The sequence below is a fragment of the Dendroctonus ponderosae genome, unplaced genomic scaffold (genome assembly GCF_020466585.1).
Source record: "Dendroctonus ponderosae isolate FM_Combo_2020 unplaced genomic scaffold, Dpon_F_20191213v2 Dpon_F_20191213_6, whole genome shotgun sequence".
In the NCBI taxonomy this organism is placed as follows: Eukaryota; Metazoa; Arthropoda; class Insecta; order Coleoptera; family Curculionidae; genus Dendroctonus; species Dendroctonus ponderosae.
The window spans coordinates 1952296-1972687 of record NW_026018814.1 but is presented as its reverse complement, the minus strand read 5'-3'; the positions used below and the strand labels follow the sequence as shown (position 1 = coordinate 1972687).

General features: G+C 37.4%; 6 protein-coding genes across 9 annotated transcripts in view; 2 read left to right on the top strand and 4 right to left on the bottom strand.

Annotated features, from left to right (window-relative positions):
* The window catches only part of LOC109536321 (calbindin-32), a 35288-nt gene extending 22511 nt beyond the window's left edge, over positions 1-12777 (bottom strand). The window contains exons 1-2 of one of the 3 annotated variants that reach the window (XM_048667313.1): positions 12628-12777; positions 3720-3757 (exon numbers count right to left, since the gene is read on the bottom strand). The gene's annotated coding sequence lies outside the window, so the exon portion shown is untranslated. Of the gene's footprint in view, positions 1-3719; positions 3758-4724; positions 4935-12627 lie in introns of those variants that run through there. The other 2 variants (XM_048667314.1, XM_048667315.1) reach the window with 2 other exon arrangements.
* Positions 2517-3299, bottom strand: LOC109536325 (B2 protein). Its single transcript, XM_019902494.2, has 2 exons — positions 3207-3299; positions 2517-2961 (listed from the first exon to the last, which is right to left on the bottom strand). The coding sequence occupies exons 1-2, from the start codon at positions 3252-3254 to the stop codon at positions 2590-2592; spliced, it is 420 nt and encodes a 139-aa protein (XP_019758053.2). The 5' UTR covers positions 3255-3299; the 3' UTR covers positions 2517-2589.
* On the top strand, positions 5018-5566 carry LOC109536329. Its single transcript, XM_019902498.2, has 2 exons — positions 5018-5126; positions 5183-5566. Exons 1-2 carry the CDS (start codon positions 5082-5084, stop codon positions 5486-5488), a joined length of 351 nt encoding a protein of 116 aa, XP_019758057.1. The 5' UTR covers positions 5018-5081; the 3' UTR covers positions 5489-5566.
* Positions 6520-7342, top strand: LOC109536323. The gene is made up of 3 exons (XM_019902492.2): positions 6520-6720; positions 6778-6964; positions 7023-7342. The coding sequence occupies exons 1-3, from the start codon at positions 6673-6675 to the stop codon at positions 7208-7210; spliced, it is 423 nt and encodes a 140-aa protein (XP_019758051.1). The 5' UTR covers positions 6520-6672; the 3' UTR covers positions 7211-7342.
* On the bottom strand, positions 7397-8285 carry LOC109536324. Its single transcript, XM_019902493.2, has 2 exons — positions 7971-8285; positions 7397-7811 (listed from the first exon to the last, which is right to left on the bottom strand). The coding sequence occupies exons 1-2, from the start codon at positions 8019-8021 to the stop codon at positions 7443-7445; spliced, it is 420 nt and encodes a 139-aa protein (XP_019758052.1). The 5' UTR covers positions 8022-8285; the 3' UTR covers positions 7397-7442.
* Positions 12778-14416: 1639 nt separating the features above from the next.
* Positions 14417-17945, bottom strand: LOC109536471. Of its 2 annotated transcripts, none has more exons than XM_019902703.2 (2): positions 17713-17945; positions 14417-16094 (listed from the first exon to the last, which is right to left on the bottom strand). In XM_019902703.2, the coding sequence occupies exon 2, from the start codon at positions 16072-16074 to the stop codon at positions 14776-14778; it is 1299 nt and encodes a 432-aa protein (XP_019758262.2). In that variant the 5' UTR covers positions 16075-16094; positions 17713-17945; the 3' UTR covers positions 14417-14775. The 2 variants fall into 2 exon arrangements, with proteins under 2 accessions (XP_019758262.2, XP_019758263.2); XM_019902704.2 differs by lacking the exon at positions 17713-17945 and adding an exon at positions 16214-16294.
* Positions 17946-20392: the final 2447 nt, after the last annotated feature.

The window sequence follows — 20392 nt, the reverse complement described above, 5'->3', positions numbered from 1 at the left end:
CCAAATTGATTGAATTAAAAATTTCCCACATTTGACTACAACAAAATAATTAAGCCGACTTCCTGATGACGAAAATAGACGAGCTGAGCACAGACCGATTAATATCGCCCATAACAGCACAAACTGTGAAAAACAGGTTGTTATTTACATTAAGTCATTGTGTGCCGTTTTTATTATAATACGTTTAAATAATTTCATTTGATGATGCAATTAAACCGATAGAAATCTTTGAACTTGGACTTTGGAAGCGAGATGACTAAATATAGAAAACAATTCGGTTGCCATACAAGGTATTTTTGGAAATAAGAAAATTTTTGCATTGTCTCAATTCTTAATTAATTAATTAATTAATTAATTTGCAACAACACGACCAGCGCTCCTTGAAAAGTGATCATACGTCCACAAATTAACAAGAATATCCGTGTGAAATTTAATTACTACCAGTCAATGTCAACAGAGGCAATTTTATTGTTTTTGCCTGTAACTCTTTGGTAATCACTCGAACAATGTGAACGATTCCTTCATAATACAATTAGCTTTTAATTGAATTTTTTTCTAATCCCGTAGCCAGGCCATTGATGATTTGTGTATGGTGTGACTGCTAATTGCTCCCAATCGTTTTGTCTATTTTATATTATTTCAAACAACTGTTGAAAACGAACGAAAAGGAAAAACCAGTAGATTGTTCCACGTGGAATAAAATTCTTACTGTTCCTTGCATGTTTTTCAGCTCAAATCCTAGATTCTATAGGTATGCATCAGGCACCCCCGAGACCGGTTTCAAGCCTATTCGCTCTCTTCAGGTGTTTTTCGCTCTATATCGCCCCTGGATAATCGAGATTAGTACCGCTCACAAATAACTAACTAAATTGTCGAGTTTTTTCAAAGCCCGATTTTGCATCTTTCATATCCCCTACACTGCGTGAAACATTTGGAGCAAACTAGCAACCCTATAGCAGAATTTGTTTTGCAAATCGTTCCTGCGGCACACAAAAAGAGAGGCTTTTAAAGAGCGTCGCCCTTTCTGTTCGCCGTGTTTGTCATTTGTCACTCCATTTCAAACGAGAGATGGTCAAATTGGATTTTATTATTCCATCCCGTGTGGCTTTGTTGTTCCATTTGAGCATTTCATTGAATTATTATGAAGGGAAAGTCGGCTAAATGGGTTTCGTAACATGGATACGCATGCTGTTTGCGTCCCGACTGCGGAAAAATGTTGGCCGGGWTGAAATATCCCGGTTTGAATTGTCACTAATTGGGTATTTTGCAGTTGCAGAATGTTCAGCAGTTTTCCTTAAAAGATTAACATGAAGCATTAAAAMGCTTTACAACAATTACAACTGATAAAGTGGTTATTTCGCCCCCAGCACATGGAAAGTAATGATGCTGTTTCTTTGTTGGGGGAATTTATTTTCGCAAAATATGCAAACTCGGCTCCAGCCATGCCCTGGCAAAGCGCTTGTCTCTAGTAGTAAATTTGCGGAAATTTATATCAAGTTCCAAGTTTAGTTGCCGCAAACTTCCGGTTTTCGATGTTGTAATCAGGAACCGAAAAATTAATTTTAGCCAAACGATTTCGAATTTCATTCCGCTCTTCACAGGACAGAGTTTGCAAGAATTGATTGAAACTGGGAGAAAATTATCGCGACCAACCTAAACTTTGCAAAAAAAATGCAAAAGCCCAGTGCAAGCTTTCGGGAAGATCACGTTTGAAGATGAGGGCCTCAAAGCCCGAAAACTCACCAGTTTCAAGCCATAGCCGAGAAAGCTTCTCCAAATATTGATTATCGGRAAWATTAAATGCCACTAAAGCTCATGCACGTGAAGGATAATCTAAATATTGCCGAATCATGAAGGATTAATAAATTAAAAGGATGGCAATAATATCGTTTATATTCATGCAAACTTGCTAATTATAATATGACTCGTCAGACACATGGAAGGTTTAGAAATCTTTTTTTTTCTCGCGCTTCAAAGTGGTTTGTGTGGTTTAAGATGCTCGTTTCAATATCAGGCGACTGCGGTTTTAGGTAATACGTTTTGCAATTCACTTAATTTGCATGTTTTCACAACATCGGATCTTCACCACAAAAACACTGCAGTGGAATATAAAATTTTTCAATTCTGCTCATCAAAACAACTTTGCTTTTCCCAGTCATGTCCATACCTGATAAATCCCATTTAAACCAATAAATCCTAAATAGTTCATAGAGAAATTTATGATTTTTTAAACATTTTTTTGGTTCCTGGATGCACTGTTTGAAATCTGGCACGTTTCTCCTCAATTTCGTTTAATTATAAACTTCGCTCCTTCAATCCGCTTCCAACCGGCTGGTTAATAACTTAATACTTCTTAATTAACCAGCGGTTGTCAGCTTATCCGTTCCATTTTGCTTTGTTGCTGCCGTTTCCTCTTGTTAAGCTTTTGAAAAATACGTACAGTAGTTTTCAGGTGTAATTTGGCGCTTATTAACCAACCCAAATTTAATCCTCCAAAGTCGGTAAGAAAAATTGAATAAATTTCCCCACAGTGTGGTTGGTGTTTATTTGAAACTCTATTACATTAAATTTTGCCCTAATTAAACCGCTCTAAGCCATTAGAGTCATAATGTCGAGACCTTCTGGGGCGTACGAGTGTAAACATTTTACAAACTCAAAAGCAGTGTCACTCGGAGTGGCTTTCTTATCGACACATTTTTCAACAGCAGCATTAATCACTTTCTCGTTCTTGAACTTTTCGGTCAGTTTTTTCACTGTTAGGTCCTTCATAATTTCCCCTGATTCGTCGGTGAAACCGATTTTTTGAGTCACACAGAAAATTTGGTTCTTCAGCTTCGGATCGTCCACGTATTCACCTTTAACCGCTTTGTGGATTAAGGCTTGATCTGCCCCTGTTTCCTTCATGCAACCCTCGTGGATCGCTCTCATTTTTTCCTTTTCCGATTGGCTCAGTATTTGGGCCTTGAATTGAAGAAAACCCTGCTTATTAGCACACAAAGCTGCTATCGTTGAAAAGTGCACATTTTAATTAATGTTATTGCTGTTGAAGGACGAAAGAAGTGTGATAGTAATATCGCAAAAAAGTCGGCTACTAGGAAGTCAAAGCTCAAATTGTAAAAGTGCATTAGAGTAAAAAATAAATTTAGTCTTGACCTGTTGATCCATGGTGTTTCAGTTCGATAAATCAAACGAAATCAATAACTTACCCTGACGGCAACAAGAATAATTGCCACTAAAAATAGACACCTCATCATTTGGCTATTAATGGAAAATTCAATTTCTACTTTTGCTTATAAAACAACTATTTGGACAGTATTTAACCATAGGGAATCGACATCACGATTTATATACCTACGCGAAAGGAAATACTTATCATTTAGATTTTAGATTGTTTTTTATTTCCCTAATTTTTGTGTGGGGTAATGGGGCGACTAATACTCTTCCTGTTTATTCATGTTATTCATATTAAGGGTAATTATTAATTGTACTTGCAATCCGTAATGTTGCAATTAGGTTTGTAACTTTTCCTGAAAGTGCATGGAATGACTTAGTTTCTTAACATCTAAGAGAAGGCATATCAATGGCTGTAAGTAAGATTTAGTATATAATCAAAACACGTTTTTGTGATAATAAATGTAGTCATTTTAGCAAACATTCGCACTGCTATCTGGTTAACTTTGAACGAAAGCTTTGGCTTATTTCTCATTTAACACACTTACCGGTCTCTCGATGAAGAGCAAAGTTCAAGGAGATCAGTCTGAAAAGAACATATCTCATCAGTTCAACAACCTTAGAGGACACTTAGCAATTGACAATTTTATTAAGTCCAGTCAAGTACTTAGTTAATATTCGCTGCTCAATAATTCCTACAGAATTCACATAAAATATGCATTATTGAAATGGGCTGTGCTAAAATGTAAGTAGTGGTTTACAGCATAGTTATATATCAATTAATGCACATGGACTGTTATTTTATTGAGAAATTTCTATTTTGTGTGCTTAATAAAAATGCCGCAAAAGGATAGTTTGGCGACCCAACACAGGCAAAATTAATATCTATCTGAAAGCTCCATTGTTACAACATCTTTTGCAGTGGTATTAGCAGATTTCCCGAAAGTATGTTCTTTTCTGGAATTTGCAACGATAGTGAAATAACCTCATGATCCATTGGCCTTTAATTTTTTYYTWTWAAATCCACCATATAAAACCGGCGGACGTAAAGAACACATTAATACCGCGCTAAATCTGGAAAAATGAAGTCACTTGCTGTTGTTTTCACTGTTCTTCTCGCCGCATCTTTGGTAGGCTATCAGATCCCAATTACCCATTTCAAAGTGCRAGACCTTTGGGATAGAGTTCATCAACAGTGCCAAACAATCACCAAACACTCATGTCCCACAGGAAATTTTCGATCAGCTGAAGAAAGGCGAAAGCTTCCAGCTAATTTTGGCCTGCAAGCCAACTGCATGTTGAAAATGATCCTGCAGGACAACGAAGACCGCATTAACAGTGCTGGAGTCAAAGAAGCGCCCAAAGGCACTAGCAAAGCACTGAAAAATTGATCAGATCGTTAACGATTGCTCTGCTGCGAAGAAAACTAAAGAGGAAAATGCATGCTTTCAGTTTTATTCTCCTTGTTACCTAAGAAAGTTTAAATTCCCCATTAAACATTCCCATGATTGATGATTACAATCAACAGCAAAACCATTTGAATCCATACTCACTTAACGCATTCCTTCCTTGACACGATTCTACTAACAGTTTTAATTTCATACGAACAGTACACTAAGGGTCAGCCTTAATGGTCTCGCGACCTTAAATTTAGCATAAGAATTATTCATTAAAACTGTTTACAGAAATATTGTCGTCAATGCATATGATGCACTAACTGTGCTTTTATCGCTTAACTTTATCAAACTCTTTAACTGGAAAGGTTCTTCGATGGATGAACGACTATCTAAACACGATAACCTTTTCACTCTTGAATAAAAAATACTCTTGAATTCCAGCTATAAATATACATTGATACAATCGAATTTGTGTTCAAAAATTTCAGGCAAAAGTTGAGGTTCACAGTCAGCATGAAAAGTTTGGTAGTTTTTTGTGCCCTTTTGGTGATGGCTCTGGTGAGTGTAATCAGCTTTTATGTTCCAGTTAAATGCTAAAATGTATGCGTTTCCAGGCTCATGATCCGCATGGACTGGATTCGGTGCACAAAGAATGCCACAATGAAGTCGCTTCTCAACATTATCTGTGCATGGCCAAAGGATTGCATTTGGTTACTCCTGAAGGGAAAGTGAATGTAAACGGAGTCAAAACTCATGCCGGCCACGTTGTTAGCGAAAGCGCCAAAATTGATCAAATTGCAAAAGAATGCGCTGTTGATCACGCCAGCACTGAAGAAACGGTTAACCATCTATTTAAGTGCCTGGAAGAGAAACATGTTCTGTCGCTGGCTGGCCATGTTGCTCCTCAGCATCATCATTAAACTGTGAAGACATTTATTTTTTTGTCCAAGTGTTTAGTTTTGAATTTATTTCTATAATTAAATAAAATAGAAATTGAATTGATTTTGTTCCTAATAGTTGGGCAATAGTGTCCTTAGTTGCTTCTAAACCTTGTTAGATTCCTACTATTTATTCTGTAAATAAACTTTGAAGCCCCTAAGGCGGCAGAAGCTTTCCTGCAAACTATAGAACACTTCGTTCTAGATCTGCTAATAGATTATCCTGCGAATGATTTTAATCAGGGAATAATCAAGATTGTTTGCGCCCTGTTGAGTAGAATTCAGTCCACCTGAAGTGGCGCGGATTCGAGTCTAACAACGTTAGCCGTCTCCTTACAGGAAGAAATTTAATTTGATCCTGCTGTGTTTTTATTTAAATTTGCTCCCATTTGCCAAATTGCATTAGTTTCGGAATTAAATACAGCCCAATTAAGTTTGCAAACATCAGTTCAGATCTGGTAGAGTTCAGAGGGCTCCGAATGGCATGTCGAATTGTTTAAATATTTGATGGACACAAGAGTTTGTATTTGATTCAATTATTGAACAGGTTGTTTATTCAAATCATATTCATCAGTTTGCCAGGTCGTATTTTTGCTCTGAAACCTTCAGCAGAATTAATTACAAAATAAACTGCTTAAGAGGATGTGGACTTTAGGTGTTAGTATAATAATATAATCATGAATAAACGAAGCTCCTGAGCCAATTTTCCAGCAAAATCCCGAAATCTATTAACCGCTGAGCCATTTTCCCGGCTAAGAGCATCTAGATTGGAATAATTTCCCAAACAACCATGAGCATTTCCTTCAATAATGGGAATAGCAGGTAATTTAGAGCGAAACATGCTTCCTTCCTTAGGCAGTTCGGCCACAAATAATTAAACTGATCTGGGCACTGCGACATTAATTAAGTAAGTGAATCGTTGATAGTTGCAGTTTAAACCGGTAAAATCTCCCGACAATTAATAACTAAGTATAAAGTTGTTGACGAATTATTAATCTCCTCTTGGAACATGAGTCAATAACCACTCGGGCTTTCATATGGAGATATAGCGCATAAAATGAAAAATCGTCAAGTTTCTGACCCGCTGATAAAGTCTTGAACTGCGATAGTATGCAGAAGAACCAGTCCAGTCATAGAGCTGCAGAATAAGGCTTAGTGGTGTGAAAATGAAGGTTTTGGTGGTTTTGTGCATCGTTCTCATTGCCTTTACTTTGGTATGTGCCGTTTAATCGGTTTATGTGCTGCTTATGCCCAACTCAATGTGCTTTCAGATTGTCTCAGCGAAGAAAAACAAGTCAAATGACGAAGAAAAGCCTAAATCGTATAAAAAGGTTTTCAAAGAATGCCAGAAAAAAGACGAAACTCGTGTGGATGCTTCCATTATACGGAAACTGAAAAAACATAAACAAGTGGATTTGCCGGCCAATTTTGGGGACCATAAATTGTGCGTTTTTAAAGGTAGTTTGGGGATTTGTATTGGCGACTTTTCGGCATTTTTCACGGTTTAATTTTGCAGGCATCGGCTTGCTGAAGGCTGATAATACTGTGGACGAAGACAAGCTTAAAAAGAAAATTTCCAGTGCCAAACCTCAAAAGGACAATGTCGACAGCATCTTTACGGAGTGCAAATCCAGCAAATCAACACTGCAGGAAACCGCTTTGAATCTTGATAGGTGCCTTACTACAAATTCTATTGAGTTTTAGCATCAAATTTTACGTTAATCTTTGTATATAATTTAATTTCTAATTGCTGTATTTATTTTGTTTGACACTTTTGTACTGCTTTTAAATCATCATGTTTGGATAGTGCCTAATATATCTAGAAACTGCGTTCAACATTTTTGTTTTGGCGTTGGATTAGGGCAAGTTTTCCAAACAGAAACAACCAAAGTAACGAAATTATTTATTCATTTTATTGGCACAATGAAGTGAACATTTAATGGCCGTGGACGGCAGTTGCGTGATGTTTAAGCAAGCATTTGAAGAGATTCTCGGCGGTGGCGATCTCATTTTCCTTGTCAACAGCACATTCGTTTACGATAGCATCGACTTTAGATGCGTCCGCTACATTATCAGTGATTCTTTCCTTAATCAACTCTTTGTTGACTTTTCCATCAGCGTTTTGCCATTTGAGGGCTTTGGAAATACAAAGATCGTGAGGTCCCATGTTGGCTGGAAGCTGGCCCTTGCCCTTTGAGTCTTTGAAGGCTTTCAAAGCTGCCTCATCGATGGCGGTTTGAGGATCAGCTTGGCATTTATCATGAGCGGCCTTCAAGCGCTCTTTGATCTCTTCCTTGGTCAGGGCCTTTAGAGTTTTATTTAATTAGGCCAGTTTGTACAAAAAGTGCATACAGAGCTAGAGATTGATGTGCACGTAAAGATTTGAGAAAGCAATGAATATTGTTTAAAGTGGAAAATCTGCATAAAGTTGGGATTTGAGCAAATTAATAAAAGGAAAACTTACCGCGGCACTCACAACAGCCAAGCAAAGCGAAAGCACAACTAAATACTTCATAGTGGTTGATTCGGAGGATGTCTTTACCAAGAAGCTTCTTTCAGATGTCTTCAACGGGTAATAATAAACGTTCGAAGCCCGAGCCCCATTTATACCGAAAAACCGGCTGATATTTTTCTTTCAAAATTATTGTCGGTTTAGATTTGTAAACAATTAAATTATTTATCTGAACACTGTTATCAACTGGTCCAGCCAATATTACCGAATCGGGACATTAAGTGTGATTATTTAGTTAGAGAGTTATTTATGTTATTGTTACTAACCGAAGGATAGGGCATTTATTTCCAATTTTCGAATAACAACAATAGAATGTAACGGATATATCTACTTTTAGCGCATTATTACCTAGCGCATCATCAATGCAAAATTAAGTGTTAATTACTACTTTACGAATATACATATAACGAAATGCCTTTGTATATGGTGGAAAATTGTATTCGTTTCATTAAATTGCCGGTAATAGTCAGCGTCCTTAAAAAAAAACAACCACCCCTCGTAATACGACTGAACTATTCAAACCACGCGGCCTAATGCTCAGGAGTGAGAGCCACATACAAATCCCCATGGAAACCGCAGTGTCTCTGTCTTTCGCGCCCGATGTACCAGAGCGAGTAGAAAACTAATTTCTTAACGTGAAACTGGATTATATCAAAGTTTCCCGGCTAACAATTGTGCATTGTGCTTATTGTTCCAACACCGGTTGTTGCGAGGAGTTTAAAACACATTCAAGGCTCTGAAACGTCGAGTATCCCTGATACTTTCAACTTTAATAGCTTGATGCATATAAGCACTTAGTGAGTGGGTAATTCGAATGCATTTCAGGCCAATAACTCCTTGAGTGGTGTTTAAGTTGTCGCAACTGGAAACTTGAAAAGTACGCTCTATTCCATGCGATAAATCTTTGCGTTCATCCTCGATTGCCAATGTAGGTGGAGGTAAGTTTAGTAAAATTTCATTTCGTTGTGCAACAAAAACTAATCAGCACTGTCATTATTATGATCGAATCTATTCAAACAATGTTTTCCATTTTTGTAAATAATTTATATTTAATTAAATAAACAAGAGAATGGCCTGATACTGGCTGATGTAGAGTTCTGGACGGTTGCATCACGAACAATCCCGATAACCTTTCAAAAACATGTCAACAAATTAAAGAAAAAATCAATTGTGGGCACTGATTTTTGCGTGTGGCCCAACCTAAAGCCGCTAAATTTTGCAAGTCCCTGAAAAAGCAGGGAATCTTCTATTGGCTCCCTAAATAAACGCCGCAATTAAGTATGGAATAATATGTAAAAAATAAATAAATTCGTTCTGGAAATTGATGGTAAGCGTATCAATTCGCGGCAAATTAAAGTCGCAAAGCGACTGTGAAAAACGTGATTTGTGCAAATAATAACTTAGTCTTCTCGGCTATTTTATTTCCTGAAATAAATTCATTTTCTGTTTATTTAACAGCCAAAATCCTGGAAAGTTTCAACGCTAAATATCGTGTTTGTGTACGAGCGTGTAGCAACTGACCGATAAAGCTTTAAGTTTATTTTGTTTGTTGTTATGAAGAGCAAACAGCTCGTGTGTTTTATCTGTAACTCAATTATCTCTGGCCCTTGGCTGTGCGCTTTATCATTATAGAAACTAGGATAATAAACATGTTGATGAGGACCATATAGATATTATTAGCCAACATCTCACATTTATTAGTCCCGCAGGCTCCGGGATGAGCTTGTTTAATTGGAGCTTGTAAAATCGGACGAGCCTTGCAAAGGCCATCCCTCAAGCACATTAAGGTAATCTTGGAGCCCCGTGAGTGATAAAGTGGACTAAAAGGGTTTCTTGGCTTTTCATATAAATTATTCCAGTCAGTCTGAATATTTTCTAGTCACCAACATCCATTCGAAAATTACGAGCCAGACCATTCAACCATAAACCTGCAGATGAGACTGTAAGCTAAATAAATAATCATAAAAATCGCCTGCGAGTATGAAATTTACGAGATAATGATCATTTTATATCGCTTTGTTCAAATCGTGGCTGTTTATTAATCCAAACGAATAACAAAATCGCTTTATGTATGTTCTTGGGAAGAACTGTTTACGGCACACATTTATGTGTTTGCTGTTGTTAAATTTCCTTTAATAAACGCCTCTTCTTGCCCAGTTAAATCCCGGTTTTCTGAAGAAAACCCAGCGCAAATTTCCCTTGTACACACTCACATACACGTAAATTGCGGAAATGACAAGGGTTTGTAATCTCCATAAAGCTTTCCTTATCGGGAAATCGAGTGCATTCACCTGAATGTTAATACGCAAATTGGTTTTATTATGGCTTGACTAAATAAATTGCTCCCTATAAACTACAAATAAAATCAATTGGTTTTTTCGCTTTGGAAATTCAGACGTAAACTGTTTTAGTTATAGCGGACCATTAAAGCGCCAGTGCTGCGAAGGTGGCAATTGGGTCGTAAATTTAATTACTTTTTGAGGAAAACGGAAGAAGCCAAACTAGGGGTGTATATTTCACGTGAAGGAGTTGCGAAATTTCTTATTAGACTGTAAAGTTGCTAAATGACTGGAGGAAGTGAAACGAAGTAGAAAATTCAGATGTCTTGAACAGCGCAATTGCTCAGATGCAAATTTGGCTTTTGAAACATCTGCCTGGAAAAATTCGGAAAATTAAAGTTGGAGCAGATGAGCTTCTTAAAAATAGGCGCGGTTTCAGCTGATGATAATAAAAGAATTGAATAAATTCGCAGAGCTTCTGCACTAAAAAAACTCAAGCAGACAAAAAATTTAAGCTTTGGGCAACAAAAGAAGAGACTTCACTAGATGATTGTACAAAATTTCGATTGACTGGGAGCGAATATCAATTTTTGCAAAATTTTGAAATTTTCTGCCACCGCAAAATGTGGAAATCTGACTTTAAAAAATTCCAAATTGTACATCCAAGACTGAGCTTTCGTCAATTCATAGATCGGACTATAATAATAATATATATATCGTGTTCGATTGGAGCAAGTTTTATTCCTTTGAGGGTACAAGTTTTTTTTTTGGTTCGTTTCAAGGTAAAGTTGCTTGTTAAGAACTGAGAGCCGTTTGAGCTTAAGTACACCTCAGGCTTTAAAAATGCATAACTTTAAAGCCTAAGCAGAGCAATTTTTGAAAGTTTGGGCAGCCAAAGAATACACTTTACTCGATTGTAAAATATCGTTTGTTCATACATTTTTGCATTTTTTTTTAAACTTCGTGCTACAGAAAAGTTTGCAAATCTGAATTCAAAAACTCCTAACTTTAGTCCTCAGAGATCTAAAGCTGAGCTTCTGGAGCCCCATAGATCGGATCATGGTGGTTACTTGCACCACCATTTTTACTTCCTTAAATATTATTTTTGATAATTTTTGTTAACTCATTAGCAGATTTTTTATGCTAATTGAGGTGCATTCAAAACCTTGAAATTCACCGTTGAACAATTTGTAATTCGCCAGTAAGTAATGGGAAAAACACAGAGAAATTTATAAATATGAAAATAATTTGGTTTATCAAAGTAACTCTAATGCATTTGACGACAAATATTTTGTCACTCTAATGCCACTCTAATGGAAAGTAATGGTGTTATTGTTCATTTTATTTATTCATTCAATAATGTAGGTCAGCTAATCGATTCCTGAGCTTCGATTGGCCGTATCATCGATGCAGTATCAAAACAGCAATTGCATCAAATAAAATAAAAAATTAATTTTAAAATTTCAGTAGAAGAAGCAACTTTTAATCAATTGACACAGTGACTGTGCTACACTTTTCTATTCATGTTACAAGTTCAGAAGAAACTGCTTTACGAAAATTTCCAAAAGCAGTAAAACGAATCTGTTTATCCAGCAATTGTTCTAGAATCGCGCTAGCAATTGAACCAAACTATTGTTATTTGGTTGCGATTAGACTTAGCTAAATAATTTTGATAAATAAACCCAGCTGATAACGGAGGCGATGAAAGTAAATAACTAGTTTAAATGCATAGTTGCTAAATGATTTTTGGTAAAATATGTTGTAGTAAAACAAACAAACTGAAATCGTTAAATTTATAAAAGCGCTTTTAGAAACATTGTTTTTAATTTCAATTCCCGGTAGAAATAGACTTTTGTTTTGACAATATGTTTTATATAAATGGACGTGATTTACTGTGCGCCCAATAACATACAGATATTATTAAAATAAATAATATTTTCAGATGAAGCTACAATACATTTCATAAACATCTGTCAGAGGCGGAACCTACCCGATGAAATGTAAAGGCCGCATTTGAACTATATCTCTTTGTCGGGAAATTTCATTAAATTCGTTTTATGATCTATTGTTTGACTATTTATACGATTGTTTCAGGGGATGTTGATTAAACTAATTTTCCAGATGAGGCAACGACAGTTGTTGAAACTAAACAAAAAATTGAGAGAAAGTATTTTTGCAAACTGCGTAGGGAAATTGTTAAGAGTAAATGGAACATTGCAACTCTAGAGCCATTTGGTACGAGCTTCTGTTAAAATTCACTAATAGAAAATCCCCTAATCCAGCCTGGACTAAATTGAACAAAATCAGGTATCTTTCGTGTCATAACTTACTTTTTGAGTCTTCTCCAGGAATCGGCAATCGAAGCGACAACAAGCAAGAACTTTCGCGTCAAAATAGCCGATCCAAACTGAACTCAGCGTTCAGCTTACCCTAGAGTCGGGGTTTGTAGCGCGCTTGCGAAACGAGGCGTGTTCGATTCTCATTGAGAAATTCCAGAGAAAAAAATTCGGTTCATTTGAGTGGGATCCAGACGAGCCTGGAAAGAGGATGCTCCATTAGCCAAGTGGCTTTATCAGAAAATTGCACATTTCAGTAATGATTTGTATGGGCCCACCACTACTGTTCGTAGATTGTTTCATATCAGTTTCAACGGCGATTTTTTCCCGGCTCAAAACAGCTTCTCTTGTATCAGATTTTACGGTTTACTTAGTCTTTGATTGGAGAAACCCCTGACAGCGATTAATTGCTCTAGATGCTGACCAAAGCAGGAAAAAAGCTGCTGAGTAATGGACATCCTAAAACTTCTTTCTCATATTTATCGCTATTTTCAGTTGCAATGTTTTTAGGTTCCAGAAGCCGTCCGATGGAAGTGGAATGACATTTATTCCAGCCTCCTGAGCATACGAAATAGTTACATTTCAATTCGCTTCAGATTTATATTTTAATTTGATTATTTCCTGCCATCAATGGCGCAATTAAGCACACTGAAAGACGCCTAATTGATGGAAATGGAGCTTTCGCTTAACTCCATTTTCCCTGTTCGTTTATTGATCAGACTCCTTCGCTTGATTTGGCTGAATTGATGGCTCTTTTGGACACGGAAGCAAAAAACTCCATCTGCAGGAAAGGGAATACTTAAAAACAACTAGCTGCATGTCAACCAGGATTAAAATCAAATTACTGAAACGTCTGGCTGAATTTGAATCTAATTAGATGTTCTTCTCATAAGGACGGGATCCTGAAGCCCATTTTTTGCCTCGCGTGATGTGCCTACATGGGCGGTTTAATAACGCAAAACTGTAAGCTTTTTGTGAGTGGAAAGCGAATTTAATTTGGGGACTCGGAAGAGATTGCTCGGGCTGACAAAGTGTGAAAAAAGGCATATGTGTGAATTACCACTTAAAACGCAAAGTGTTTTACCCATTACTGGAAATTGGCCTTTCCAAACTACAACTTAGGGCGTTTTTACTTGGTTTCTAATACATTTCAAAGAGCTGACTGGAAAATTGATTCTCATGAAGTCAAAAAGAAAGTCGAGGAAAATTTATGGGAAAAGCAACCTTTTGAGCAATTAATAACCAGCCCTTGTTTTGAAACTAAATTAATTAGAGCGGTTAAATTGGATATTTGTGGTGTCGAGTTCCGGAGTCATTAAATGGGAGAGAGTTTGGCGAAATGGCTCAATGTGGGCCAAAGCGAAAAATGGCCCGATATTAATAAGCAATTTCTAATGCAAAATAATGTTTGCATTTCCATTTTGTAATGAGGACATTTTTCTGGCTCTTGTGTGGTGATGGAAAGCATTTTTTCAGCAGACCAGGCACAAGTCATTGCATCTTCAGAGGCGGTTTGTTCAGCGCAGCAAGAACAACGTCCGGAAGAAATTCTTTTTCATGACGACCTAAAAGCCAGAAAAACTCACCAGTTTCAGTTAATCATTGAGAAGTTGTTTGAAGTTCTGGAATTGTTTGGCCTAGTTTTAACTCCTCATGATCAGTCGAGCGTTCTGATCATTTGTGTGGACTGGGATGAACCACGCTCATCTTCGTGAGCGAGGCATAGATAATTCTTCGATTTCTATTACTGGAATTGAGAATTTTGCAAAAAATACACCAACACTGACTAGTTAAGAAAACTTTATTACAACAGATTAAATATTTGCAAAAAGATCAATCCGACATGGAGAACTTCGAGGTAATTAGTTGAACAATGTCGAAACACTATTTGAACAAGATAGCAGGAAATTGTTTCTCCTCAAGTTCCACAGGAAAGTTTCAACGTTTTAAATTATTTGGTAACATGTCCCTGAATTGACCTCGCAATTGTTTACACTCACATAAATAATACAATGTCTTAAGCTAAGATTTATGAAGACACTTTAAATTACTACGAGAAACCAGCGGACATGAAAAAATACTGTGTTTGGTCAAAAGGTAAAATGAACCGGAAAGTACACGACCCCAAAACCTGAATCTCATTTAAAAGATAACACTTTTGGACATCAGCAGCAAAGCAAAACCTCCAAAAATAACTGCTTTGAGCCCTTGCAGTAACTGGGCTGAGCTGGCAGGAGCGACAAAGTCCGAGAAGGCATCAGCAATGATCACTTCGCCTTCAACTCCTCTCACCAGGCCAAAGAGAGTGTTGTTGCACACCAAAGCACTTCCAGAGAAAACGTTGGTTATCACATTGCGTGGTATTTCATAGGTATCATTGACGAAAGTAGCTGTCGGGACGCTGGTGACCAAAATGGCATTATTCTGGAACGTTACATAACTGCAGTTAGTCAGATTGGAGTTAACCGCAGTTACGTTAATGGTTGTTAGATTGGTGAAAGGTGTTTCAACGTTGTGTCGTAGAACCACCAGATTATGGTAGATGGTGTGATTGATGATGCCGATGTTTAATCTAGTTCTCGTCACGAGAGTATTTGCCCAAATGTCCAACAGTTCTCTATCGTCGATGAAAATGTCATGAATTTCTCTGTGAATAACCACTTCTTGGGGACTAATCAACACTCCCAATGCTGTCTGGCTGTTCACTCGCGTGCTGAAGTTCGTGATAACTTGATTGAATACAGGCAAACTGTAGACGTGGTCTACAGTAACAGGAACGACGTTCCAAATAATCAAGGCTTGCGACTGTCCAATGCCGTGGTTGATCAGCAGCTGGACAAAATCGAGCACTTCATACCTGCTGGCACTTTCCAGGAACAAATTCCTGATCTGCTCCCAAAGAACTTCCAGAGTAATATTAGCTGCGTTGCAGGCTGCCTGCAGGTTTTCCAAGGTAAAGTTGCCCTGGATAAACACCGTCCAAGGATCAGGCTGACCAAAGTTCAGACCGCTTGAAAATGCGTCTGCATCAATTTGCAGGGCAATCAGGGCATTCCTTAGGGCTACTTGGCCGGTCAAATTCAAATTTGCAGTAAGAGTAGTGTAGAATTGCGAAAAGGTCCAGTTGAACAGCTCCAAAGTATAGTTAAGCCCATTGATACTGAACATCCGAGTTTGGGTGATGTTCAACTGGCTCAGAATGGTCTGAGTAGTGTTAAGCGACGTCTGATTGGCCCGGTAGAGGCTTAAAATCGCTTCAGAAGACAGACCTTTCTGCACGGGACGCTCGTAGATGACTCCCACTAGATAGTTGGGAATTCGGGCTTCGGAAATGTCGAAATTCACGCGGGTCAAGAAGTCAGTGGATATGGTCAGATCATTTTGGCCTTTGGAAACGCACCAAGTGCCAATAAAGGCCAAAGCCAGAAGTACAGCTTTCATTTTTGCAGTTCAATCAGGCCCTGAAACAAATCACAATTAGAGGGGCGAACATTTTTCAAAAAGTTTACTTGTAACGAAGCCTTAAAAATACATTATGGGCCCCAATAAAGTGAAAAGTTTGGCTCTTGTTGGGACTCACCTGTGCAGTTCGCCAAAGCACATAAACTGTTGATTTTCTGGTATTAATTTCCGTATAAAAGTGCTAATATTGATTGAGATAAAAAAGATTAATTCGCCTATTAGTCATTATTGCAAGATCAAGTGACTACAAAGTTTCAAGGAAAATATAGGATGGGTTTTAACAATGTGTAACATCTTTAATCTGTTAAGCCTTTTGTAAAATTGAGGCAAATTGGAGCCAAACTGAAAACAGCGCCCAGCAAACGTTAAAAATTTATTTGGATCGATGAAATGCCCCCAATTAATTTGAGAGTTAACTGGAAGTTTCGGAAAAGGGGCATTTTCGATATGAAGTAAGTTTATGGATTTTTTATCGCAGTTTCTGGCCACAGCTCGGTTATTTTGATCACGGGCAGGATTTTGCTTCACAAACCGATAAATCCGCCGCAGACGTTTAGATCTCAAAAGATTTGTGGCCGCTATATTTCTTTCTAATGATAATACGGGGCGCGTAGATTATGTTAGAGGATCGGCCGCAATTGTATTAATTAAATCCTGCCGATCCGTTTCATTGGTTTAAGTGATCAGTTGAGATAAATTTCCAAAGATTAACACTTGCATTTTAACAGGAATAACTAGAATAAACGCTCTGAATTCAAGTCGGTTTAGACAATTATCAAGCATTTTCACTCAACCAGCCCTGGATGGATTTTATTTCGATAATTTCCCTGTTTGTTTCAGTTCTTGTATTGATAGATTTCCATTACGTGCCTACGTTACGGGCGATTTCGTAACATCAAGCCCGAACGAGATAATATGAACGGTCTAATCTTGTGATTTCGGTAAACATTGAGCCAATTTAAACACGGTAATGGCGTAGGCGAAGTGATTTGATTCGACATTTATTGCTCAAACAAAACTTAGCTATTATAATAAACTTGATCAAAGTTGCTCAATTATAAAGTTTATAATTATAATTACATAAACACGTAACACGACCTGCCGATCATAGCGGCAAGTAGCTTAAGCCGCCAAGATCGGTTTTAAATATAAATTAGTTTTATCTAGTCTGGATCGAAAGTTAATTTTCCTCTTCTGAAGCGACCAATTTCCATGAATGGACATGCAAATACCGCAAGCGGCTTTAGATTCTCTGCTCAATTTAATTTATCTATTTTAATCGATAGAGCAAATTGTCCTTCGACATCGATTGAAGCCTCTGGGAAATGTGGGATTAGCGTTACAGCCTTGAATTTAGTGCAGTTGGAATTTAGGGCATAGCGCATCTATTCTAGATCACCTAGGCCTTTAGCTCTAGATAAACGAACTAGAGATGGCAAGTGTAAATTTGAACTATTAACTAGCTAAGAAAACTCAAGATACTCAAGGGAAAATCACTAATTTTGTATTCCCGCTATTTTTTAACTGTGTTGGACCAAAGGGCATTTAAGCCAGTGAGAGTAGAAATAAATTGCAATTTTAATTAATATTTGATTTATTGGAAAATATAGACTGTACCTGTGGAACGGATATCGGCAAGTAACACACACCTAGTTTACCACATGACGATCACCACTACAAGCTGAAACTTAAAATTGGATACTAATTAGCGGAACAGGTGATGAAACGCGACAAATTCGGGTTTTACATATTGGGCCTGATATGAATATGTAAACATCAAATTATTTGAGTAAAAGATAAAGTTGCGACTATCAAAGCTCCGCTTAATACTCAAGTTCAGTTTGTTGAAACATGGATGATGACAATGAAGATATTTTTTGGTTATTGCATGCATTCATCATTTTTCTGCTGACTTTGTTTGAAGATATAAAACTGATGACGAAAAAACACTCCCTAACGTTTCGCAACTACAAGTTGCGTGCGTCTTCATTGGTAGTCGATTTGCTGTAGGCCTGGGTAATAATGTGTCTTAAGACGCTTGTGTGTCCATGTGCCGCGACACCCCGCCTCTTACGACGCGGCACTTTGAACAACACTTAACATTTAATCTCATTCAAGATTGCAGTTCGTGAAGGTTTTAGGCGCAGTTACCAAATGGTTTCTGACCCTCTCGGCACGGATTATTTACGTTATAAAGCCGCACGAACGAAAGTGCTCAAAATACTTGTCTACTGATTACTGATTCCACTGAGAAAATTTTTATTTTTTCAAAAATTCGACCCTTGGAAGAATCCTTCCTCTTGGAAAAATTTTGACCAAAAACCATCATTTCACATGCGTGTTTTTTTAGCTCAATCGATCCCTTTCGACGTAAAAAGGTCACAAATATGCATTTACAAAGTGTTTGGGTCAATAATAAGGAAGAAATCGCCGGCTAAAGATCGTGAACGCTCAAAAAACGCTTAAAATGTGCCGAAAATGTCTATTATTTCGGATCTTTCAAAATCTTTAGTGTAACGTTCCTCCCCTTTTCATTCAAATTTTCAATGTTCAGTAGCTCCAAACGACAGTGCGGATTTTGTGTCCTTAAAGGGACAAATTTCGGTATTTTCCAAAGTCTTCGTTGTAACTTTCCCTGTCTTTTGCATGGGGATTTTCAGAGTTGAAATTGATAATTTTACGAGACTGTTCTCTTTCTGGTTAAAAAATGATCATTTGCTCCTTGTTTGTCTACTGAGTGGCTTTTGTGCCCTTAAAAGGCTTTTAAAAGGATTTTTCATAGTGTTTGTCCTAACTTTGCTCGCCTTTAGCATGAGGTCTTTCAAAGTTTATTAGCACCGAAAGTTGAAGGTTTTTCAGAATTTTTATAGCGGTATTTTCAGGAGTACCTAGTTCTTTGTTGTTCCACTAGGCTTCGGTTTAAGGCAACTTTCCTTGCCTTATGCAAGGAGATTTTTAACGTTCTAGAAGACCTTTTAACAGTTTTTTTCTAGTGTTATTTTAAGGAGGATGATCTTTGTTTGCCCGCAATTTGACTTTTGTGCCCTTAAATGACGAATGTTTTCGATTTTCATGGATAGTCTTGGGCGTAACTTTCCTCGCCTTTTGTATGGAGATTTTGAAACTTGAGTAGCTCCGAAATTGGGAGCTAATTTAAAGAGTATTGCTTGTTCTTTGTTTATCCATTGGGTGGCTTTTGTGCCCTAAAGGGCAAACTTTTTCGATTTTGCAGTCTCTGCTGTAACTTTTCTCGCCTTTTGCATGAATATTTTTAAATTTTAGTAGCGCCGATGGTGAGGGTTTTTTCAGAAATTTTTTTGTACCACTGGGTGACTCTGGGGCCTGGGATTTTTCGCAATTGCACCAACACTTTCAGAAATGCTTTGCGTATTTAATTCGTTGATTAGACAATAGCGGAAGAATGCAATACGCTCCACCTTAGGACGATTGCTAATCTTATAAGTGACTTTGTCTAATTCCCGATAAAACCAACGAGCAATTAAAGCTTAGCTTCTGATCTCTTTAAGTAGCCCAGTTGCGATCTAATATCGTTTTCAAGATATACTTTTATTAAATTCTCATTGTTCTCATGATTCAGTTTGTCGATACCGAACTCGTCAAATTCGTAATTTGTGGGGAATTTCATAACCACAACCTAACTAGTTTTTGGAAACCTTCCAGGATTTTCCAATTAGGAAAACTTTAGCGCCAAATTAATGTAGAGGAAACTTTATGCAAAGCAACCTGATGCCTGATGGCTGATGATTCAGGGCGATTTTGACGCGGGCAAAGTTGTTGAGTGGATGCTTCGAAATGTAGGGAAACTTTAGGGAATTAGTCATTCAAGAGAAAATCCGGCCCGAACTAGTTTCCTGACACAATTAATGTAAATTATCACGAAAATCTATTAAAAAAGTTCCAGCTTTTGTCATACAGATAACGAATTTCCATGTTAAATTTTCCAATTCCCCTCGCTTGAACTTGATTCGGAAAAATTACGTTCTAAGAGGAACGTTTCTGCTGAACCTGTAAAATAGCGACGCCATCCCTTATCTTTCTCATTTCGAGGTGTTCGCAATGAATAACTGTCTTGGATCGTGCCTGGAATATTTAAACAAGATCCAACAGAATTTGGAAAATTTTCTTTACAGACAAGCGGAAAATTGCCATTTCCCAGCTCAGCCAGAGTTTCCATATAGACATACTGCAAGGGTCTAAAGAAAAAATGTTCTTGTGTGTGTGCAAAGCCGAAATGAAAAGGGTAACTTACTCCCTTTGGAGGGTTGAATTTATTTTT